Genomic DNA, 24,674 nt, shown 5'->3' with positions numbered 1-24,674 from the left:
CTTGGGCCCCTCCCTGAGGCCCCCAGCCTGGCCCAACCCCCACTCCCCATGCACATAAAAGGGTCGAATTCTCGTGGCTGCTCCATAAATTTTATTCCGTAAATATTAGTTTTCCCTGTGTTTAATAAAGCAGTGGCCCACCTCCCCGCCTACCCGCCCGCTCCCCGGGGCCGGGGCTGGGGCCAGGGCTGGCTGGTGGGAGAAGGGACTCTTTCAATTGCTTTGGAGTATTTTTAGAAAAAAAAATAATATAAGGTGGTTTACACGAGCAAGCCAGCAAGCCCGGAGCAGGGCTCGGGACCTCGAGGAAGTTCCTGCGGCAACTGGTCCTTAAAAAGTAGGGAAACAGCGCCACCTAGGTCGCACGGCCTCCCTGGCCCTGTTGGTGGGTTACCAGCAGTCAGCTAGGGACCAGCCAGCTAGCCCGCGAAGGGGGTGTCCTCTCTGTACTGCAGCTGGGTAGTACCCCCTTACCTGCTGTCTCACGGGGTTTCCCAGCGGCCCTTCCAAGCGGAGTCCTGGAAAATCCCAGCAGCGTCACTCCTATTTCTTCACCAGGAGCCAGCCTGCGGATTCAGGAGTGTTTCCAAGGGAGAGCGAAGTAACTGAAAAGGAAGGAGCCATCTTCGTCTTCCCTGGAATTTCTAGATCCCAAGGTGGCAAAGGGAGAGGTCTGGGCTCCCATGCTCCGGACTGGCAGAGCTCAGCCTGGCTAGGCTAAGATCTTTGCAGGAGGGCTGCAGGGTTCATCCCGGGGCTTGAGGGGAGGGCACTCCTTGTTCATTTACCCCCCCGCCCTTCACCTCCCTTACAGGTGGGACCCTCCCTCTACAGGTGGGACCCTCAGGAGAGTCACAGGGGCCCCTGTGTATGCTGCAAAGATGGCCGTGGAGTTGCAAGGTGTGCACCTCCCCTCCTACCTAGCCCGGGATTCTTTCTCCATCATTCTTTGATGTTGCTAGGGACAATGTTCCTTCTCTCCACTTACTTGGTCTCTTCTTTTCTCCTACTCACAAAACTACAAAGGTTTGCTCCTCGGAGTTTAGGGGGGCCCTAACTCCTCTAGTGGCTTCGTCCTGATGTGAGCTGACCTCTGGTAACCCCATCACCACTGTGTTATTAATGTAACCTGTGTCCACAGACACTTCTCTCACGTGCTTTGTTTGCCTCTTTTCACGGGAGCAGAGTTTCTGACTCTAACTAGAAAATGCCACTGCAATGATATTATAGGAAGTACTAAAGGCATAATAACTATGGCGACGTCTTTTAAGCAATCAGAATGTATTTTTCTAAATTCTTCTCTGAGTAATTTGTCTTTTGTAATATTCTTAGAGGTGGGAGGAAGCTGTTCAAAAGGAGTAAGTGACATACTGTAAGAAAGCCATCAACCATGGTCACTGGTCCCTGTTCCCTGGAAAAGTTAGAACAGATTATACCAGGCCCTTAGATACAGGAGAAACCTCAGGCAAAGGAGGAAGTTGCTTTTTGGGGGGGTCCCTGGTTGCTGACCCCAAGGATACTATATGATACTCAAACTCAGGTGTCTTTGTTGCTCTTGGTCCTTTCCTTGGCCCACGGCCCAGGGCCTCAGAAGATGCTTCTTGAGGGAAAACATTGAGAGGAGTGAGTATGAGGCCGCTTGTCTGTGTGTGAGGGATGGAGACCCCGGGGATCCTGGAGAAGCTCCAGCCACCTACTCTTCCATCTCAGAGGGCTCTAGGGAATACCTTCACATACAGACACTGTCTTCATGACGGTCCTTTCTGTATCCTCCCAGGGCCGTGGTTTCCACCTCTCCACCCTGGCACGTGGGATGTCATTAGATGATACCAAAGCACTCTTCCAAATGCTTGCTCTCTTTTCTGGGCTGGTAAGTCCCATACTCTCCCTCAGTTTTTCTGTCTGGACCCCAACAGACCTTTGCTGCCTTTCCACAGCCTTGGACCCTCATGAATGGACTCTCTGGGCACCCGACTCTCATGGACTTCTGAGAATCAGACTACCAGGGGAACCCGGAAGAGGCATTGAAAGAACTCCAGGGTGTGGGGAGCACAGCCATTGACTCACCTGGGAAGACTGTGCCAGGATTACTTGTCCGCTGGGCCAAGGGCCAGTAGTTAAAGGAGCATGCAGTACCACTCTGCCTCCTTGGACTTTGGGGCCCCAAACAGTGGCCGAGCTGGGGAACTAGAGAGTAGAACTTGGGGGCTCCTGGGAGTCTCTTCTGAAATCTGGGTGTTAGATTTACTTTTTCATATTGGCAGCTGGAAGGGGAAGCCCATCCCAGCTCAGCATTGTTGTCTAACATGGTTAATCAGATCCTATAATCCTGCTGTGGAAATATTGGGCCTCACTCAAAACAATAGAGACCAAGAATATTGTGGTTAAATTTCAACCAACTGCCTCCCTGGCCTGTTTGCCTAACCCCTACCCCCCTCTCTCGGGCCAGAGTCCTCCCAGCTTTATGGACCCCTGATAGGATCGACAGCCTGGTCAGAAATCAGTGACAGGAGAGGGGAGAATGGAGTAGGGGGGAAACAGTCCTCTTGACTGCCTTTCCATCCTTTCCCTCCTTCTCTGGGCCTGGAATGGTGAACAGGAGTGATAAGAGGAGTCAAGAATAGTACTGCTTGGGATCGTGGGTGGCAAAGAAATCCCATATTCAAGACATGAACAGGAAAGACTTCTGATGGTATCATTGCCATCTGATTCTCCCAGGGCACAGAGCAGTACCAGCTGGTCTTGTACCACTCCTGGGAGGAATGGGAAGACACTGGTTGGGAAGGTGGAGTGTTCATAACCCAATAGGCAACAGACTTAGTACTAATATCTCAAAGGTCTTGGAGGTGATGCTAACGACAGCCTGAGTGGTTTCACGCTGGTGGCCGGCTCCACTGGGCCACTAGCTTTGATGGATGTGAATTAAATGTAGCAAAAAGGAATAAATCAGAGGAGAAGAGGAGGAGGGAGTGAGTGAGTGAGTGAGTGAGTTTTGAATTGAAAGAAAAGGTGCAGTGCCTAGATTATGATCTGTTCATCGAGAGGCAGAGAAAGTTCCCTTTGCAGACTCTGAGCCTCTCTGGGTTTGCACTTGGCTGGGTACACCCCAGATATACAGGCCACAGGTTACAGCCACACTGCTTTTGGAGGTGTCACCCGTCAGTGACGTGAGTTACAGTGAGGCCCCAGTGCCAGCACTGTGGACTATTGAACGGTCAAAGTATACATGCATTTTTAGGATTTGAAGAATGGTAATAGCAGACCGGTGCCAAGTGAAACTGCATTAATCTGTTCATATAGGGCGGGGCGGGACAACATTGAAGAAGTCTTGAAACTGTTTTTTCCTAAGGGTGCTAAGTGATGATCCAGGGAGTGCCAGGGTTCCTGGAGAGAACTTTTCAAAGCCATTGTAAAACAGGCACGACTTGGTGGGAGCTGAGCTTCCCACCAGAAAGCGGCCTGGAGAGCTAGCAGCTCCTGGGAGTAAGCATCTAAGATGTACATATAGTTCTGGGTGGGAATCCCCAGAATCATTTGTGGTCTACAACTGGGGCCAAAGGAGGTAGAGGCAGCAGCACCGTGATAATCTAATGATAGGAGCACCTTAACATTTAAGTGGTTGAGATGGTGAGTGGGAAGGATTCAGTGGGAAGCACAGTCCCCCTGGAAACTCTAGACAATGTGTCATATCATTGACCAGAAAGTAGGACATGAGAAGTCAAAATAGCTGATTAGATCCCATGGTGCCCATGGACTTGAATTGTGGGTGAAAAAGACCATTACTACAAAAGACTTGAAGGGGCTGGCACAAGTGTGTTGGTTAAGTATTGGGATCGATAGAAAACAGGAGTTACTGAACGTGCATTAACTCAAACCATGTATATATTAAGCATCCCTACCAACTGGTATTATGTTACCTCTGTGTGGCCACATAGACACACGCCTTCTTTTCAACAACCCTGCACAAACCCAGAGCAGAGAGCAGATATTTAAAGGGTAGGTTTTATTCCCTCAGGTTACCCAAGCATATTAAATAGAGCCCCCCTCTCTCTCATTTCAAAATATTATATATAACTATGTTCTGTACCTACTCTGAACTATGTTGTGTTCATCTCTATTTACATATTAGTACCTTTAAAGGGTAAATTATCTTTACTTTGAGCTTTATAAAAAAAAGTTTGGAAACTACCTTCAAGGACTGGAGGTATGGCTCAGGGGCACAGCACGTGCCTTGCTCTGTCGGGGGCATGTCAGGCTCGTCGGGGCCCCACTCCAGGCTGCTCTGTCCACTTAGACTGCTCCTTCCCCAGTGTTATGCTCGAGTCAAGCCTTCAGTTCCTTCGGGTCTTTGCAGATTGCCCCTTCCAGATGAGGTCGACACTTACCAGTCTACCCGCTGAGCTGCCCTCCCCTACACTCTGGCTGGCCCCCAAGCCCTTGCCCTGTTCACGCATTTTGTTCATTATCCTCCCTAAGGTTTTCTAACACAATGTGTATTTTATCTTGTTATGTTTGTTTTTAATTGTCTATCTCCCCAATTCCTTCCACTAGAATAAATCTTCATGAGATCCAGAATCTGGGTTGTTATTTTATTTTATTTTATTTTATTTTATTTTATTTTTTGGTCCCCGCTCAGTGGATAATCTCACTTGCCACCAAGCTTGATGGCCCAAGTTTGTTCTCTGGAACCCTCATGGTAGAATGACAAAACCAATTCCTGAAAGTTGACCTTTCTGACCTCTACACCTTCTCGCTCTCTCTCTCTCTCTCTCTCTCTCTCTCTCTCTCTCTCTCTCTCTCTCTCTCTCTCACACACACACACACACACACACACACAAATATATTTTAAAATTTAATAACATTGATTTTTTTCATATCCCAGCAACCAAGAACAATTATGCATTAAGTAAATGTCTTTTTATTGAGTTGATAACTGACAAAGATTCCCATGAATTCCCAATTTCATATCAGCAAGATCTAGGAATGCCTTAGAAACTTGTGGCTATGACCGCCATACTTTGTATTGGGGGATGTCTGATGTACGGTGGGAGTGGGGGCTAAATATCTTTTGTCAGCTATTACTGTGATGGAGTGAGCTTTGGTTTGTGGAAACGAAGACTATCAGCACAGCAGGTAGAAAGAGGTAAGTGTGCACCATCTTGCTTTTTTTTCTCTGGGTCAGCAGTTCCCAACCATCGGAGAACACAGACATTTACATTATGATTCATAACAGTGGCAAAATTACAGTTAGGAAGTAGCAGCAAAAATAATTTCATGATGGGGGGGGGCCACCACAACACGAGGAACTGTATTAAAGGGTCGCAGCGTCAGGAAGGTTGAGAACCACTGCTCTAGGTCCTCAGCATCCTTCAGGTGACGTCTGTCAAGAGGGACTGGGTACGAGTGGGAATGAAAACCACAAATCAAGCCTAGGAAGCTGGCAGGCGTGAAAAAGGCACCACTCTAGTATAGAGTGGTACCCCTGTGGGACATTCACTGACCTAGTATTCTCCAAGGTTTTCTCTTAAGCAAGTAATTCCAAATAAAGACGCCAGGGCACAAGCAAAGCCCGTCAGTAAACACACCACCATCCTGCATAGAAATACGTTTTCAAACCAAATCTTAAAGTTAGCTAGCACACAAAGAGCTCTGTGGAGAGAACACTTGCTGTCCTCACAGAGGACCTGAGCCTGGTTCTCAGCACCCACACCAGGCAGATGTCCACCACTTTTAACTCCTGTTCCAGAGGATATGATACCCTCTTCTGGCTTCCACAGGCTTCTGAACATACACACACACACACACACACACACACACACACACACACACACACACACACACACTATAAATCTTTTTTTTTTTTTTTAGGTTTTTCGAGACAGGGTTTCTCTGTGTAGCTTTGCACCGTTCCTGGATCTCGCTCTGTAGACCAGGCTGGCCTCGAACTCACAAAGATCCGCCTGGCTCTGCCTCCCGAGTGCTGGGATTAAAGGTGTGCGCCACCACCGCCCGGCAAATCTTTCTTGAAAGTTAGAATACAGGGTAATGGATTTCATCATGACATTATTTTTTCTTATTCTTTCTTAGTCACCCACCACCCCACTGCCCCACCTTCCTGTCTCCTACTGGCCCCTTTTGCCCCCCAAACAGTGCATTTATTTTCCCTGTACCCTTCCCACTGACGCTTTTATGTTACATGCGTCCGTCACCCTCTCTTTTCCCCCACTCCTCCATTTATTTTTGCAATAGTGGGGCTTGAAGCTTGGGCTTGCACATTCTGGGCAAGCCCTCTACCACAGGCCTTTATCAGCCCCTCTTTCCCTGTTTCTTTTGAGATGGGGTATCATTGTTTTGTACGAAATGATCTCAACTGTCTCCTGCCTCAGTTTCCTAGGGAAGTAGGGTTGCAGACCTGTGGCCGAGAAATACATTTATATGTATGTGTATCTGCAAATATCTGTCTATACAGTGGCTTTCTGTAACATGAATCTTAAAAGGTCTTATAATAAAAAACCCAGAGCCACATATTGGGGTGAAAACTGAAAGATCAGAGAAGCAGAACAGCCAGCCACTAGCTTACCTCTATGAAATCCTCAGCCTCCAGAGAGCGAGTTCCTGTTTCCTCATGCCTTATATACCTTTCTGTGCCCTGCCATATTACTTCCTGAGATTAAAAAGTGTGTGTCACCACTGCCTGGTTCTGTTTCTCTCATGTAGCCCAGTGTGGCCTTGAACTCACAGAGATCCAGACGGATCTCTGCCTCCCGAGTGATAGGATTAAAGGTGTGTGCCACCACTGCCTGACCTCTATGTCTAATTTAGTGGCTGGCTCTGTCCTTTGATCCCCAGGTAAGCTTTATTGGGGTACACAGTGTATCACCACAACTTTCCCCCATCTTTGACTCTGACTTGAGGTAAACACTCTGTTAGCAATTCTGCTGCCTTTTCATGCCAGTTCAAAGTCATCAAAGCAAAGTCTTGAATGCCCGGGTCTCTCTGAAGTACCCTGTAATGAGCTTATTGTTTGCCCAAAGGTAACTTGACATTCTCATTTCTAATCAATAGCTGCCTTGCAAAGCATTGTTAGGTTTCAGTGGCTCTAATTAGGTCTCTAAGTGTGTTCTGAACTGATCTGAGGGTTGAAAGAGAAGCATGCTTCTTTCAGATAGGTCAAATTTGTTGGGAGTTGCTAACCTCTTCCAAAAAAAAAAAAAAAAAATTAAAATAGGAGTCAACGTGACCCCAACCAGTCGGAGAAATAAAGTACGAGGACTCAGAAGGTTAACAGGCCTTGGAAGGAAAAAACAGCTCTCCAGATTACACAGAAGAAAATAACTGGCTTGAATAGAAGTCGGCAGCCTAGCATGCTTGCCCTAGGAGTCACTCTCCAAGAAAGCATGTCATTGTGGAGTCACACAGGTCTAAGTTCCGACTCCCAGTCTCTCACGTGCAAGATCTGAGCCAGACTCTCCTGCCTTTGTAGATGGTTTCCTCATCGATACAATTAAGATAATGGTGTCGACTCTCCCAAGGCTTTTGTAAAGGTCCCCTTGCCTAGGCCATGTCACTTGACTCTTCATCACAGTGAGGGCTATCATTCTGTTTGTCCTACACCTTTGAGTGGCCTTTTTGTCCATCTGTAGTAATCATTCCTTTCCCCCTTCAAAATTGATTTTTCTCGGGAGGTTTCTACACCCCCCATAATTGTTTCTTGATTTCGTATTTTTCTAGATGGAATTCATTTTATCTATTAGCCTATCTAGTTTATACGCACTTCCCTGTGCTCATTAATGAATGGCATGCGTGCCTTTATAATTGCCTTTTATTGTAGTGGTTTCTCTGGAGGGTGAATAGTAAGTTTCTGGGGACAAGACTACATCTTCTGCTTTACCAGTTCCCTCCATGCCTATTAGACTACAATGGCCAGGTAGACGTTCTCTAATGGAAGGATTCAGGACCTGGTGATGGGAGGCGGACCAGTGAGTAAAGCGCCTGCCTTACAAGAGTGAAGATCTCATTCTGAATCTGCAGAATCCACATACGGTTGCTCATGGTGGCATGAATCTATAGTCCTTCAAGGAGCTGGGAGGTGAAAACAGGAGAATCCCTAGAAGTTCACAGGCCAGCTAGCCTGGTGTACCCACCCCCTGCCCCAGCAAACAGCCAAGAGACCCAGTCTTAAGCAACTTGCAAGGCAAAGGCTAAGACTGAGACTTTTCCTTGGATCTAGGCATGAACACCCACTCTCACATATGAATACATACGTGTGCCTGCATACATATTCATATTACACACACATAACTAATTTTTGTTATTGTATTGTTTTGAGACAGGGTTTCTCTGTGTGCCGTGGCTATCCTAGAACTCTCTCTGTAGGCCAGGCTAGCCTTAAATTCAGAGATCTGCCTTCCTCTGCCTCCCAAGTACTAGGATTAAAGGTATGCACCACCACTGCCTGGTTTACACAACTAATTTTTTAAAAAGAAAGTTGCAGGGCCTACTAATGACCACTGCTGTCAGGGCACACAAAACCCGGCATCCTTAACTATTCCCAGTAGACAGACGGTAGAAGTCAGAGGACGGCTACTGCCCCAGTGAAGCCAGCAGAGAATAAAAACAACGGACACAGAGCATCTATCCTTGACTGTTTACATTTTTCAATCCTCTCAACAACACTATGAGGTAGGAGTTGTTTTTTGTTCTTGTTTTTGATTTTTGGAAATAGTCTGTTGCTTTGTTGCTAGCCGGGAATTCACGGTCCTCTTGCCTCAGCTCTCCAAGTGCTGAGGTTACAGGCACAGAGCACCACGCCTGGCATTATTCTTATTTTGTGAATGAGAAAGCTGAAATTCTGAAAGGTCACACGAGCGGAAGGCACAAAGACAATGTCTTGCTCCCTCCGGGTCTAGTGCTGTTTCTGCTGGGTCAGAGCTGCTGCACCCTGAGTCACTGGAGGACATTTGACTAACTGCATTCCTGGAACCTTCTGGTTGGGGCCCAGCACCACAGCGTTTAGAGCTGGATTAACCTGGCCAAATGGCAGAACTATGAGAAAAAAATGGTATTTTAGCAGTATGGATCCTATGTAGTTCATGCGTGTATATGAGTATATAGTGCATGTACGTATATATCATTATATACTATAAATAACTGCATTTCTACTATAGCATTAAAGTAAGGTTTACTAAAAGTGTCAACATGGTCATTTACCAAACAGATGTTTAAGTTATTGGGTCCTATGATGTATTTTCCAATCCTTTCTCAAGACATTTTGTTGTCGTTTTTTGAGACAGGGTCTCTCTACACAGCCCTGGTTGGCCTGGAATAAACTATGTAGAGCAGGCTGGCCTTGAACTCACAGAGATCTGCCTGCCTCTGCCTCCTGAGTGCTGGTGTTAAAGGCATGTGTTACCATGCTGGGCCTTAAAAGCATTTTTATTAAATTGAGAGAGACAGAGACAGAGACAGAGACAGAGACAGAGACAGAGACAGACAGACACAGAGGGGGAAGGGAGAGAGGGAGGGGGAAGGAGGGGAGCACTAGCCTGTGGCTTGTATGGTGGTCAGAGGACAACTTGTGAGGGTCTGCTCTTCTCATTCACCATGTGGGTCCAGGGAATCAAACTCAGATTGACAGGCTTGGTAGCAATTGTCTTTACCTGATGAGCCATCTTGTCAGCCCTTCCAATGCTTTACAACCCACTTTTTCTAACTTTTTTTTTTTTGAGACAGGGTTTCTCCGTGTAGTTTGGTGCCTGCCCTGGATGTCACTCTGTAGACCAGACTGGCCTTGAACTCACAGAGATCCACCTGGCTCTGCCTCCCGAGTGCTGGGATTAAAGGCGTGCGCCACCACCACCCAGCAACTTTTGCTTCTATAGACAAGAAAAGAAGTTGTATTTCTTTCTTTTTTTTTTTTTTTTAGAAGTTGTATTTCTAAAGCAATGGATTTTCTTTGTTTTTTAAAATAGAGATGATTGAGGTCTAGTGTGAAAGAAGAGAGCAATCTTACCAGCAAGCCTCAGGCTGGGGTGTGCTGTGTGCCCTGAAGAGGCAGTCGCTGATTCTGACTCCTGAGGATGAGGCTATGATATCCCAGATCATTGGTGCCTCCAGACCAGCACATCTCGGTTCTCTAGTGTTAACGCTGGCAGCTTGGTGGTGATCAGAAAAAGCATTCGGCTTTGTTTGATATCTATCATTCAGGAACTGGCCCAATTCAGAAGCCATCCTACATCTACTAAGCAGCTAAGAACACAAGCAGCCAAACAGTTTTCTAAGTTCTTTTACAATTTTGATTCTTTATTTTTGTGTCTGTTTTTTTTTCATGTGTGTCTATGCATCGCATGTTATGCAGTGCCCACAGGAATCAGAAGAGTGTGTTAAATACCCTGAGACTGGAGTTAGAGTCAGTTGTGAGCTGTGGGTGCTGGAACTCAAACCTAGGTCCTTTGCAAAAGCAGCAAGTGCTCTTGATAACTGAGCTGTCTCTTCAGCTCCAATGATCCAAGTCCTTAAGGCCCTGACTTGAATTTTAAAAGACCCAGGTTGCAGGGTATAATGAATGGGGCATGCCTATTTCAAGGTAGAAGAGGCAAAAGGATTACCAGCTCAAGATCAGGCTAGGCTACATGGTGAGATCATGTCTCCAAACAAAAAAACAGAGTTTCAGGTCACTTCTAGAGAACCCCACAATCTTTCTTCAGTTTTGTTTTTCAGTAATGGGGGCTGAACCCAAGACTTTATGATTGCCTAGCACTCTTTTCTTGGGTGAAATGGGAGCAGGTGAATATGAACATATGTTGTTGTATACATGCATGAAACTTAAAGAATAACGTTTTGGAAGGATTATTTCAGAGGATCTAATATCTAGCCACCTATTCACTCCTCTTTCAGACTGTAACTCTTATCCTTTTGAATATGAGTCTCTAAAGATCTGATCAGTGTCAAATAAGAACTACTTACACAGTGAAGCTGCCCCTGGGCATCGGCTGTGCTGGCTTGGGTTTCTCTGAGATGCAACCCCTCTCAGCCAGGCTGATCACTTAGGTGCAGGGATTGAAGGCATGTGCTCTTCAAGAGGCACACTGTGGAGGCTTACCTACCTGAAATCTTCTATTTATAATAGGTGCTTTATCTGATTAGCAAAATCCACCACGATTGCCTCTCTGTTCCTCTGTGCACGGGTTGCTGGTGGTTTGTTGGTGGTTGGGCCAGTGCGTGCTGAGGATTGGACCCAGGTTCTCACACCTGCTTATGTCTACCACCGAGATACATGCTTAGCTCCATGCCTAGCAATCATTTCTTTCAATTTTACTAATGTTTACAACTCCAAGCTTTGAGAAATAAACCTGAGATCACTTAACCTGTCAGGCTAAAGTTTGAACTCAAAGAACTTGGAGTTAGGCATGGTGGAGCAAGCCTGTAATCTTAGCACTTGAGAGGCAGAAGCAAGAGGATCAAGGTCTACATAGAGAGGTCCAGGCCAGCCAGGGCTACGTAGTGAGATTTTGTCTAAGAGGTGGAGGTGGGGGGGCTGGAGAATGTTTATATTCCAAAACTATTCTGTTTTCTCAGGACACAATGGTGCTTCAAGATCTGAATCTTGAGCAAGGGGTAGCGGCACCATTTAAGTTCCACTATATATAATTATAAACCCTTCACTTGGGAGGCAGAGGCAGGAGGATCAGTAGTTCAAGGTCATCCTCAACTGCACAGCAAGGGATCAGCCTTGGCCACATGAGATCCTGTCTCAAACGAACAAAACAAATGACCTGAACTTCAATATAGATCAGCAGCACCAGTCCAATCTCCGTTAGTAGAGGAAGGTGGGCAGATGGTGTGTGTGTGTGTGTGTGTGTGTGTGTGTGTGTGTGTGTGTGTGTGTGTATCATAATGATTTCTCTAGCAAGTCTAGGATGGTAGTACTCGATTGTAATGCCAACACTCAGCAAGTGGAAGCAGGAGAATCCAGAACTGAAGGCTAGCCTGAACTACATAGGTGAGACTCCATCTGTAAACAAACAAACAACAACAAAAAAAAAGGAAAAGGAAGGAAGGAAGGAAGGAAGGAAGGAAGGAAGGAAGGAAGAAAGAAGAAAGAAAGAAAGAAAGAAAGAAAGAAAGAAAGAAAGAAAGAAAGAAAGAAAGAAAGAAAGAAAGAAAGAAAGAAAGAAAGAAAGAGAAAGGAGGAAGAGAGGAAGGGACAGAGGGAGCTTGAACTTTCAAAATTCTAACTCTATTGAATTTGTGTAATATGTCGCAGCCGACACGACTTAACATTGTGGTGGTGATTTGTGCCTCTTCTTGTTTGGGGAGCATAGATTAAGTCATTCTGTCTTTCTGAATGTCCTATTAAAGTGTACAACCCACGTTCACTTCCTCTGTGGACTCCATGCCCTCTTGCATTTGTGAAGTGGAACAGAGCGATCCCGTGCAGTGCCTGTATGCCGGTGGTTTGGGATCCTTTGGGCTTTCGTACCCAGCCCCGAGCTCCTGAAGTCATTGTTGATTGTCCCAGGGCGCCCAGTGCCCTTCCATCTCGGTGGCTATCCCCATTTTAGCTGTTCAGTCTTGGCCTTCTTTCCCTTTGCAACTTCGTCCGGCTTGTTTTAACAGTGTTTCCAACTCAGAAGCCCTATTTGACCCTTGACAAGGCTGCATCCCCCTACCCCACCCCAGTTTCGTACACAGCAGGTATAGGGTCGTGGAGTGTGCACCGGGTCGATACAGAACCCTCCTGCTCCTCCAAGCTGAGAAGAGGGCGTATTGCCTGGGCCAGGGTGGGGCACCGGTTTATGAATGGCCTCCAGCTTTTGGGTTTGCTTCTCCGCAGGGGACACCGTAGGCGGCCGTGCGGTCCCGCCACTGCCCCCCGCCCCTTGTGTCCGGCTGCGACGTGGGTTGCGGTCTCCGTGGGGGTGGCATCTCCTGTCCAGGAGGTTTGCGCCTGGCGGGCCTCCCCGGAGCCGCGAGGAACCGGGAGGCGAGACCAGGGCGGGGTGAGGCGCGTCCGGGCGAGGAGGACAAACGCAGGCAGCCGCGCAGGGGGCGCAGAGGGCAGCGGGCGGGCGGGCGGGCGGACGCGCGGCTAAGGAGCGCGCGGGACAGGGCTGGCTAGCCTAGGGGCCGCCCGCCCGAGGGGGAGGAGGCTGGGCCGCCCTTGCTGCAGGTTCGCTGTCGAGCGTGCAGGAGGCAGGGACATGGGTAGGGTGCGGTCTGCGCGGGGCCCCGAGCCCGGATCTCTTCCATTTCCCCTCTCACTCGACCCCGGGCTGCGCCGCAGACGGCAGCAGCTCCCGCTCTGCCCGAGCCGCCTGACCGCCGGGCCGGGGTGCTAACCGCGGATCCCTCCAGCCCGCTGGCCCGGCCAGCCCAGCCCAGCCCGGCGGCCCGCAGCCTCGCCGCCCGCCGCCCCCCGCCGTCGCCGCGTTGCCAAAACAAACGGGCCGGCCTATTTATTGGCGGCCGACGAGCCGGGCAGCTCAGAGTCGAGGCGCCGAGGGGGACGGCACGCCGCCACCAGCCAGGGCCCCGGGCCCCCGCCCCGCACCTGAGTCCCGCCGGCCTCGAGCCGCGCCGCGCTGCCCATGGCGCCCCCGCCTGGAGTCCCCAAGAGCCACCCAGACGCCTGAGCCCCCAAAGCTCTCCCAGGCACGAGCCCACCCATCAGCCCACCAGGCGCCCTCGCCTGCCGCTCTCCCGGGCTACCCGGCCATGTCTCCCGCCTGGCTCCGGCCCCGACTGCGGTTCTGTCTGCTCCTGCTGGCGCTGCTGCTGGTGCCCGCGGCGCGGGGTTGCGGGCCGGGCCGGGTGGTGGGCAGTCGCCGGAGGCCGCCTCGCAAACTCGTGCCGCTCGCTTACAAGCAGTTCAGCCCCAACGTGCCGGAGAAGACCCTGGGCGCCAGCGGGCGCTACGAAGGCAAGATCGCGCGCAGCTCGGAGCGCTTCAAGGAGCTCACCCCCAACTACAACCCCGACATCATCTTCAAGGACGAGGAGAACACCGGGGCCGACCGCCTCATGACCCAGGTGAGAGCGATCCGTCTTCCCAGCGCGCCATCGAAGCACTGCCACCAGCCCGGCCCTATCCTCTCGCCTGGCACCTTTTCCCCGACTGCCTGGCACGCCCCCCCTGGCACCTGCCCTTCATGAATCCCGGGTGTCTTTCTGCCCAAGACGGGCTGGCCAAGGGACCCCGCGGGAGTGCTGGCATCCGGGATCCCGCCCGGTGTCTTTGAGAGGAGTTCTCTGCTGCTGCCAAGTCCCACAGCTCAGCAGGTTGGCGGGCGGCCCCTCTGCCTGAAGCTCAGGTCAGATCTGGCACTCGAAGGTACCTCGACCTGGCTGCCTCTTGCGCCTCCGGGGACCACGCCATCCCTCCCGGCCTAACATTTCTCACAGCCCGACCCTGGTCATTTCAAAGCCATTTGGCACCCCTAAGGCGAGCTCGGAACATCAGGGACCCCGTGGACTTTCCTCCCCATGTGCCCTTGATTGGCTGCGCTGCCCTCTCCCGGAGCCGTGTCTTGGCTGGCTCTCGGCTTAAGGAATCGCAAGGGAAAGTTGAGTTTGGAGGCAGAGGTAGGAAAGGGAACCAGCCGAGTAAGCCCACGTGTCTGTCGCGAGGGTTGAGCGGAGCGGTTGTGGTTAAAGGGTGGGGTGCTGGAGCCTTCAGACTCTGAGACCAAGCTTGGGGGAATCCTTGAGCTTGGTGGCACGGACGAGAAGGATTGGAAATATGAGTAGGGATGCCTAGGAAGTCAGGGAGCAGAGCTGACATTAACTGATCTCTCCACGCGCGGAACAGGACCCAACTCCACCAGACATCGGGGTTGCACACTTCCTTCTCCAAAGCCTGGCGCGCCTTGGGAAAGACATACGTCCCTTTCCGCTGGGGTCTACAGACCCATCCCCTATTAATAAGCTGCCCCTTTTCTAAATCTTTAGAGAGAGCGGCTAAACCACGGCCTTCAGCATGCGCCCTGGCGCCGGGGCCGGCCGGCCGATGTCGGGGCCGAAGGTTGGCCGGTGGCCGGGCCGGGCTGGGCGCCGAGGAATGCAGATAAAGATCCCGGCCACAGGCTGGGCAATCATTGACAGCGAGCGCCCAGGCTCTGTACCAGAAGGAGGGGTAGAGGGGAAGAGTCGACGGGGAGCTGGCTAGTAAGGCAGACAGACGGACATGAGCTCTAAGGACCGGAGCACAAGTATCTAGAAGGAGCTCATGGAGCTATCTCCCCCGGGGGGTTAGCACCCCTAAGCCAGGCTGCGCAGTTGGGAAAACTGACTAGACCTTGGATTATAGTCACTGTTGGCTCCTGGGAGGCTAAGTCCAAGGGTCTGTGGGGCCCCGAGCTCAGTGGGGCAGAGGTAGGTTGATACTTGGCGGGCCTAGCACCTCACTTCGGTGGAGGGCCCCTTCCCCGCAGGTGAGAACTCCACCTCCTTTCCTCAATCAACTGCACCGTCCCCTGGGCGAAGGACCAGGACCCTTGAAGAGGCAGCCACCGCTGATGATCCATGTTCCCAGGGTGCAGCTCTACTCCTACAGTGTTCAAGGAAAATCCTGAAGATTGAGAGCCAGTTTCCTGAGATCAAAGGCTAGGGTTCTTCTCCGGCCCCTTCCTAAATAGGGACAATGCACCCTGGTGGAGGTGTGAGAGCTCCCTGGTCCCTTGCAGGGTGGGGGACTCTCTGTCCCAGTCAGATGGGCAGGATACTGGCTCTCTGCCTGTCATATCTCCAGCTAAGCGTGGGCAGGCGTGGGCTCAAAAGAAGGTCCCAACAGGAATGTTTTTGTGGCACTTACTGGAGGGATCTAAGTGGACCTGGAATTTTCCTCCAACACACCCCCTGACCCACGCTGCTGGCTTGGCTGGGTCTGCACCTGCCAGTGCTGGCAAAGCTCAGTGTCTGGTGGCCTCAGCTCTGGGGCTGCGGTGACACCTACTGGGCACCTTTGGCCTTGCATGCCTAGCAGGTCAGCCCGCAGGCAGTGTGTGAGTGGAGCTACAGGGACTCTCTCCCTCCCTGCCGACCGCCGGCCTTGGTGCCTAGGTAAAACCGAGAAACCGACTCTGGAAAAGCATAGCTACATTTGTGGCGAAAGCAAACGCTAATCAGGGCAGAGGAAGCCAAGCGGAACCCTACTGTCTGGAGAAGAGTCCCCTGGGGGTGCGCAACTCCATGCGCCCTCCAGATTTGTGGCGCCACTATGTGGCCTAGTTCCCTGGGGACTCCCGGCTGCTAGACTGGGAGAACACATTTTAGAGTCCTCTATTCCTAAGGGAAAAGGGCAGAGGTCCTCCCAAGTTTTCCAAGTCCCTTGAGAGCTGTGGGAGAGACGGCCGAAATTTCTGTTACCTGCACCCTAGGGCTCCTTTCCCTAACTCCGAGCTCATTCCCCTCCACAGCGCTGCAAGGACCGTCTGAATTCGCTGGCTATCTCTGTCATGAACCAGTGGCCGGGTGTGAAGCTACGGGTGACCGAAGGCTGGGATGAAGATGGTCATCATTCAGAGGAGTCTTTACACTATGAGGGCCGTGCAGTGGATATCACCACCTCCGATCGCGACCGAAATAAGTATGGACTGCTGGCGCGCTTGGCAGTGGAGGCCGGCTTCGACTGGGTGTATTACGAGTCCAAGGCCCACGTGCATTGCTCTGTCAAGTCTGGTGAGCCGCTGCCGGGGGGCTGGGCCCGGGGCCGGGGCCGCAGGGCATGGGCAGACAGAGCGAGGCCCACTAGGGCCAAGAAGGTGAAGATGGCCTCCAGGGGATGGAGGCGGGGAACCGAGGGAAGAGGATTTCGGAGGCGGCAGCGGCGCTCCCCGCAGCTGCTTTGGACTGCCTGCTCATCCCATGTCCGGTAGTGCCATGGCTGGAGCCTAGAGAGACAGGGTCTATTCCAGTGCTACTGAGAGCTGATGTGGTGGTCCACAGCCCAGAGACTGCCACAGGAAGTGCAAGACAGAACAAGTGGAAGAGATGGAGGAAGCCAGGCTGGCAGGCACCACCGCCCCCCTCCCCCATCCAGGTCCATACAGAACAAGGCGTGGTGGGGCTAGGGGCCAGAGTGAGTCCAGACACCAGTATGCCTGACCAGGAGCCCAAAGGTTCAGAACCTACCACCCAGATGCAGGTCAGGCCTCCCAGTGGGGCGCAGGCGTCCCCAACCTCTTCCCCAGAGCCCCCAAACTGGACATTTTGGGGTAAAGCCCAAAATAAAGTGGACTCAATAAAGTGGATTTTCCCAGATTGGCCGCCTTGTTGATCGGAACTGGCAGGCACTGGAGCCTTGCCTCTCATCCCCAGTCTCACTGGTGTCCCTGTGGCTTACACTTAACCCACTCATGAATGCTTCACGTGGTTCTCCTGTGGGCCTCAGTTCGCTGCAGGCTCCACCCTCTACATGGGACCATATAGTAGTTGCACTCACAGACGGGCACACGAGATCTTTTTTTGGTAGTTTTGATCCACCTGGGTTCACAAGGGTGATCCTACCAACAACCCCTGCCCACAACCTGACCCTTCCAACTGTGTGTTCTTAAAATCATATCCACCTTCATCTAAAACACTGACCCAAGGTCAGCTCCCAAGTGGCCACTTCTGTTTGTGACTCCTGACCCCAAACACTGTCCTCCATCCCACCTTCTGATGCCACTGCGTCCAGTCCCTGCATAAGTGACCAACACGTGAACTGAAAATGACAATTCCGTTCCGTTAACTCACCCCTGAGCACTCACTCTCAGGGTGTTTTAGGAGTTGGTTTTCTCCAGGGGCTGGCTTTCCTCTGACGTCCGTAGATTCAAACGGTCAGCTCCATCACAGCCCTTACAACGTCAGTCTGGGAGGGCCGTTTCTTGGAAGTGTTCAGTCAAGTGGTAGACCAGACCATCAATGCTAAGCAATCCCCCATTTCCTGGGGTCAGGCCATAAGCAGCCAAATGGCTCTGCTGACCTCCAGCCTCTGGGTGCTTTACAGCAGAAGGTGACCAGACGGGACATCACCTGGTGTTTGGGCCCCAGTGTGCTCCCCTCACTGGCCAGGGTTTGGGCTCGAGAGGAGAGGGACAGAGAACCATATTGTGGGTTGGGATGGGTCATCCGAGGCTGAGGTATAGTGATAAGGGAGTGTCTGAAAACAGCAGCAGCTACGCCCGCGCTGGGGTGGCTAGGAGAGGGGCACTGTACCTGAGAATGTGATCATCCAGCAGTAACACCTTCATGTCCCTTCTGTCCACAGAGCATTCGGCTGCTGCCAAGACGGGTGGCTGCTTCCCTGCTGGAGCCCAGGTGCGCCTAGAGAACGGGGCACGTGTGGCCCTGTCAGCTGTGAAGCCAGGAGACCGGGTGCTGGCCATGGGGGAGGATGGGAACCCCACCTTCAGTGATGTGCTCATTTTCCTGGACCGTGAGCCAAACAGGCTGAGAGCATTCCAGGTCATCGAGACCCAGGATCCCCCACGTCGGCTGGCACTCACGCCTGCCCACCTGCTCTTTATTGCTGACAATCACACAGAACCAGCAGCCCACTTCCGGGCCACATTTGCCAGCCACGTGCAGCCAGGCCAATACGTGCTGGTAGCAGGGGCACCGGGCCTACAGCCTGCTCGGGTGGCGGCTGTCTCCACCCATGTGGCCCTTGGGTCCTATGCTCCACTCACAAGGCATGGGACATTGGTGGTGGAGGATGTGGTGGCCTCCTGCTTTGCAGCTGTGGCTGACCACCACCTGGCTCAACTGGCCTTCTGGCCCTTGCGACTGTTTCCCAGCTTGGCGTGGGGCAGCTGGACCCCAAGTGAGGGGGTTCATTGGTACCCTCAGCTGCTCTACCGCCTGGGGCGTCTCTTGCTAGAAGAGAGCAGTTTTCATCCACTGGGCATGTCCGGGGAAGGAAGCTGAAAGGACTCTAACCCCTGTCCTCCTGGAACTGCTATGCTGGGTCCAAACGCCTCCTCACCAGGAAGGCTCTGACCTTGGAAGGGCACCTGGCCCAAGGATACCTGTCTCCATGCTCTGTCCAGAGTGGAGACACCATTGAGACTGGACCAGGTGGTGCTGGGCCCCATGCCCTCATCTTGGTATAGTGGTGGAGCTGTGAACTAAGCTGACAAGGGGTGGTCGGCTCTCTTTTTCCAGAGACCTTGAAACCTAACCAGCTCTCACTGCGATTCTTCACACCCCACCTCCGTGCCCAGGGAGGCCCCATTCCATCTGTCCGTGGACGGCTTACCCCGGTGTTTCCTGGGGCCTGGGTTTGTGACTTCACTGTTGGCCACTGATCACAGTGTGAAGAGAGTCTGCCCGTAGGTGGGCTTACACCTCAGTCAATGCTGCTAGATTCCCTAGGAACCAGAGGGGAGCTGGCTGGACTCATGGCCTCCCAGAACTGAAAGACCACAGCCAGCCTGGCCAGCCTGAAACATGACCTTCTCTGAAGGCCACACTCCTGCAGATATATCCCCAGACTTTGCTGTCAATGGGCAGAGTCTCTGCTCCAGGCAATGCGACCCTAGTACCTGGCACTGGGGGAGGAGCCTGGGTGACCTTGCCACCCCTACCCAGGCTAAGCTCCCTTTTCTGCTGAACCACAACCCCCCACCCCCTCCTCCAGTCTGTCTCCCTCACCTTATTTATTTGCGTGGAGGGGGAACCCATGGGAGAATTTTGGGAATGTTTTGGTCTTTCCTTTCTTTTGTAATAAAAATTATTTAAATTGTTAGAGCCATGGAATCCAGGACGCCGAGCGGGGCCAATGCACAGTTAGCTACAGTCACGCATCGGTGGTCTAGATGCCTTTCTTTAAGGGCAAACCTCAGAGCTCCTGGCCTCACTGCAAGCCCTTTCTCACCTGGCAAATGAGCATGGGGTAGGGCTTTCACAGTTTTCCCTAAGCATAGCTGTGCCAGAGGCAGAACAGAGGTAACGAAACCATGGTCATGCCACACAGCCAGGACCAGGACATTGTGCCCTAGTGAAAGTTGCTCTCCTGTTTGTCTTGAACTTTCTCAGAGAGGGCCTGGCTTTTAAACTCCTTTCTATTAGTAATGGACTGAAGTATGGAAAGAAAAGCTTCTGTGGAATTCATGTTTCTTGGCGGTCCATTCTGACTTCTTGGACAAGCCCTAAACCAACAGCTGTCAACCATCAGAATTACCTGGGCAGCTTGTTTAAAGGATGCTCTTGACTTCCAGGCTTCTGTCTTCATGGCTCCAATGTGAGGCCCAGGAATTAATTTTTACAAATGTCTCACACATGGTGAATGACCTGTGGATGTCAGTTAGCATTTTGTCACCGGGAGAAAATACTTGGGAAAAACCAGAGAAATGGGTTATTTTGTTTCATGGTCTCTGAGATCTCATTCCACGGCCTGCCAGCTCCACGGGTCCTCTCATGACATCTGGGAAACAGAGCCAGAGAGAGTAGAGGGTCTGGGATCAAGATCTACCTTTCAAAAGACCCCTCCAGTGACCTACTTCCTACATCTAGGCCCTACCCTCTCACAGCCCATTCAGTTATGAACTCATCGTTGAGGAAAGATGTTAGAACCACTACCAAGCTTTCATGGGAGGACATTCCATATCCCAAACCACACCACCACGTAGAAGTGCTGTGGTGTCTCCAGAAGAGCCAGTTTATTGCCAAGACAAAATAGCACCCCTCACTTTCTGTTGCTCTAACATAAGGCAAATTTTCCTACCTGAGCTAGATCAGCCAAGGAGAAATAGGCAGCGATATCCAGGGACCATCAAGGGAATCAGAAAAACCATACAAAGCACTGTTCCTGAGCTGGACAGGGTGTCACTTGCCTATAATCCCAGCACTTGGGAGGCTGAGGCAGAAGGATTGTGAATTGGAAGTCAATCTGGGCTATGTCATGAGACCCTGTTTCCAAACAAAATAAACACAGGTCATGGTGGCACATGCCCATGACATGTGGTAATTTTCCAGGCCAAGCAGGGCTACATAAGACCTTGACACAAAATAAACAAGCAACAACAAGCAATCGTCGCCCTAAGGGTTGGTGCCATAGGTCCCCCGGGCTGTCATCTAATGAAGATTGTTGCTAATCATTATTCTAGACTTTACCCTTGCAGCCTATTTAATGCTTATCACAACCCCGTGTGGTGTGTTTACTAATATTGCCATTTTCCAAATGACAACACACTGGCGGTGACACCACAAGGGACGGAGGTAAGATTTGTAACCTTCTAGTTTGCCTCTCAGGCCACCAGTGTCATGGGCTTTTTTTTTCCCCCTGGGGGGAACTTGTGACCACTCTGGAAGGCCACTCCTCACATTCCAGGCCTGGAAGTCTGTTGCGTTGGCACATCTAGAATGGACCCATCTCTCTATAGCAGATCTTTGCTCCACAGGCTAAAAGGTCCACAGCTCTTGTATAATGAAAAGTATGAGATGACAGTTATGATGTCCTTGTTCATTTTCTTTCCCATTCTTTTCTGGTTCTATCTGGCAGATTAGGTTAAAAAAACATATAGATGTTCTATCTGGTAGATTAGGTTATAAAAAAACAGTTGGAGAATACAGGTGCATAGAATAGATCGCTCTCCAGGCCATGGAGGACAGAGGGAGAGGGGGAGGGGAAGAGAGAGGAGGAGGGGGTCACAGATCAGGGAGTAGAGGAGAAAACAAAATAAAACAAAAAAAATTCAATTAATAATAATGGTAATGGTAATCATTGTGTTCATTGCCAAGGCAACAGGAGGCAGGGGGAAAGGCCTGGAGTCAACGAAAGGGCCTGGAGAGCTTCAAGCAAGGAGGAGCTCATGACCAGAGTTTCCAAAAGCTTCTCTGGCTTCTGTATAGAAGAGAGAGTAGCAGGGACAGCCTGGAAGCAGGGAGTCCATTAACTGGAGGAAGAGTAGGCGACATGGACTGGGGAAGTGGCCATGGTGTAGTGGGAGCTGTCTGAGTCATGCCCTGAAGCCCCGCCCCCAGTGAGGTAGCAGGTTGCTGTTACACCTGCCTATGGCCTTGAGGTCCATGCCCCTGGGGTGTGGCCACTGGGGGACCCTTAAGACCTGGATGTACATATGCGCGTGCGCTCTCTCTCTCTTCGCTACCTCGTGGTTTTGGATGCTGAGATCTTGGACCAGGCAGATCAGCGTGGGACATAGCTCAGCTTGGTTAGAAAAATGATGACAGAGTATAGATATTCAAGGAACAAAAACCAAAGATTGAAGCCGAGACCGGAGGGCTCGTGGCGGTCAGGAAAGGACCAAAGTGAAGTTTGGGGCTTGTCAGTGTGGGCCACAAGTACCGTTTGGTCTCAGTGGCTGCCCCGGAAAGAGTTTTCAGGGCTTTCTCCCTGTCCTGTCTCCTTGTTGCTGAAAGCTGGTTTTCCTGGGAACACGAGACACCACCCCACCCCGAGGCTCCTGCTTTCTCTGCCTGCTCTCCCACTCCATCTTACTTCACCTTACTTCATTTAGTGCCACCATGAGAGAATACTACAGGCGGAGTAGCTGGTGAGGAAAAGCCATTTCCTTCTCATAGTTCCTGAGGTTGGGTGTCCACTACCGAAGTGTTGGCATCTGGCGGGGGGGACGCGCAGGGGCTTCTGTGCTGTGCCATCTGATGGCATAATACCAAACGGCAGGAGAGCTAAATGAAGGGGGCAAACACATCATCTTATTGGGAGTTCACTTGGCAATGACTGACCCATCCCCAGGATATTGGCACGTATGCATGCACAGGAGCAGAGACCTCCCAATCTTATCACTCTTACAGGTCCTATCTCTTGACGCAGATACATTGAGGGTTATTTTTATAACACACGCATTTTGAAATCAAACCATAGCACCCCCATACATTGAAAGTGTGTGGAGAAGGAACTCAGATTATCCCTCTGTCCATAGGTCCAAGTCCACATGTTCTGGGGGAGACCTGGAGATAGTGAGATCTGCAATGTTGGGGTTCAGAAAATGAAATTAGAAAACTTCCTAGATGTGGCGGGGGGGGGGGGGGGGGAGGGTCTCTGAAGCTGCCTGGGAAGTCCACCCTCAATGAGAGGCCCAGTGCAATTAGGTACCCACTCCTGTCTGTGCCAGGGCCTCTCTGAATGTACTCACGCCAAGCTATTCCTGCAGATTTCTCTCTTGTTTAGAAGTCATCCTGGGCATGGCCCATTGGAAGCCAAGTGGGCCTCACTCCTCTCCTTTTGCTCACATGGAAGGCTTTTGACAGTGGGTGGACCCTGTGCTGATCAGAGCTGAGCCCAGGCAATGGCTCTTTAGGTGGTGGTCTAACATCACAGAAACAGAAAGAGGCACTTTCCACTATAAAGATGTAAGGCGGAACCTTTATGACCCTGTATTACTTGGGCAAAGGTAGGTGAGTGGATCATCAGGAGCTGGTGTGTGGAAGTGAGGTTCAAGGCACCCTCAGGGGCTGAAGGACGTGATAACTGGAGCTAAAGGTGTCAGAAGGGAGACAAGGATGTGGGGTGGGGACTAGGAACTGTGGCAGGGGCAGGGCTAACAGCCTATGTGAAAAGCTCAACACAACTTCCAAAGGAGGACGGAGTCTAGCAATGGAGGCCTCTGAAGGGGAGCACAAGCCCTATTTCTCACCCCAGAGGGTGCCCCTATCCAGATAAACCTCCCGGTGGTGACAGCTCCCACCACCCCGTGCCCTCTGGCCTCTGGATGGCTGCACCTGCTGGGGCTCAGCCCCACGTCCCACACCCCAGTCAGCTTCTCAAAGCCTCTTTGTTTCTCAGGTTGAACCTGGTCAGCCTGGATCTGATAAGGCCTCTCTGGGTAGATAGCAGCCCAGCCCCATGTGCTACACTGCCTTGAGCCACACCCACTGCCTGGCACGCACGCACGTACGCATCTACCCAGGATAGGCAGAGACATGGGGGCCTTCCTAGCCAAGTCAGGGTGTGTTTGTCTTCTGGTGTAGCCCTACCTGCAGCCCCTTTAAAATGCCTGTCATCCCACATGGAGACAGAATAGGAGAATTAGTATACCTGTTTCAGAGATGAAAAAAAATTAGCTTCCCAAAGAGGAAGCACCTTGTCTGTGTTAATTTCATCCGATCAGGAACTCTTCCTAAAGGTCAAGTGTGCTAGACATGCTAGTCACATCACTGCTTCCAGCCCTAAACACCAAGGGGGGATATTATACTTCTTTCTTTGCACATGAAGAAATGAAGGCCCAGAGAGGTGACACTTTTTTCCCAAATGCAATAGCAGAGCCTAAGTCAGAACCCAGGTCCCGTGCAGCAGAAAGCTAGGGAGGAGGGAACTGATGAGTCCATTTTAGGGGTATTAAAAGAAAGCACTCCTAGCCACAAGCTAAAGGACCTGATGAATCCAGGAATGGGCATAACCCCCTTAGAAAAAGATAGCCCTGGAGGAGGAATGACCTAAATGCTGTGGAGGAACCAGAGATAGGGTATGGGATGCTTAAAATACATCCACTAGTTCTTTGCTCTTCCTCATCCTCAGGAAAGGCAGGGCTGGTCTGAAACTAAGTAACTCTAACAAGTAGGAAATGGCTGTACCACTTCTTTCTAGTTCTACCTGGATGTGGGTGTTCAGTTCATGACCTGGCAGAGCTCCCGGCCATCAGTCTGCAGCCATGGGAGTGTGCCATCTGGGACATCATTCTAATGTGGTTCTGGGTTTCGAACCCGGATTGTCA

The 24,674-nt window shown here is 51.2% G+C and overlaps 1 protein-coding gene across 1 annotated transcript; it reads left to right on the top strand.

Annotated features, from left to right (window-relative positions):
• The first annotated feature begins 13,716 nt into the window (after positions 1 to 13,716).
• Positions 13,717 to 19,027, top strand: Ihh (Indian hedgehog signaling molecule). Its single transcript, XM_052749255.1, has 3 exons — positions 13,717 to 14,031; positions 16,416 to 16,677; positions 18,248 to 19,027. Exons 1-3 carry the CDS (start codon positions 13,717 to 13,719, stop codon positions 18,904 to 18,906), a joined length of 1,236 nt encoding a protein of 411 aa, XP_052605215.1. The 3' UTR covers positions 18,907 to 19,027.
• Positions 19,028 to 24,674: the final 5,647 nt, after the last annotated feature.

The sequence above is a fragment of the Peromyscus californicus genome, unplaced genomic scaffold (assembly GCF_007827085.1).
Source record: "Peromyscus californicus insignis strain IS unplaced genomic scaffold, ASM782708v3 Scaffold_21__1_contigs__length_65335640, whole genome shotgun sequence".
Lineage (NCBI taxonomy): Eukaryota > Metazoa > Chordata > Mammalia > Rodentia > Cricetidae > Peromyscus > Peromyscus californicus.
The sequence above is the reverse complement of the archived record's forward strand: the minus strand, read 5'-3'. Positions and strand labels throughout refer to the sequence as shown.

What these genes read in the sequence shown, in the direction of transcription:
- Ihh (XM_052749255.1), top strand. Translation starts at nt 13,717, where the DNA reads ATGTCTCCCGCCTGGCTCCGGCCCCGACTGCGGTTCTGTCTGCTCCTG. An exon ending in CCGACCGCCTCATGACCCAG is followed by an intron (nt 14,032 to 16,415) that starts GTGAGAGCGATC and finishes TCCCCTCCACAG; the next exon opens with CGCTGCAAGGACCGTCTGAA. An exon ending in GCATTGCTCTGTCAAGTCTG is followed by an intron (nt 16,678 to 18,247) that starts GTGAGCCGCTGC and finishes TTCTGTCCACAG; the next exon opens with AGCATTCGGCTGCTGCCAAG.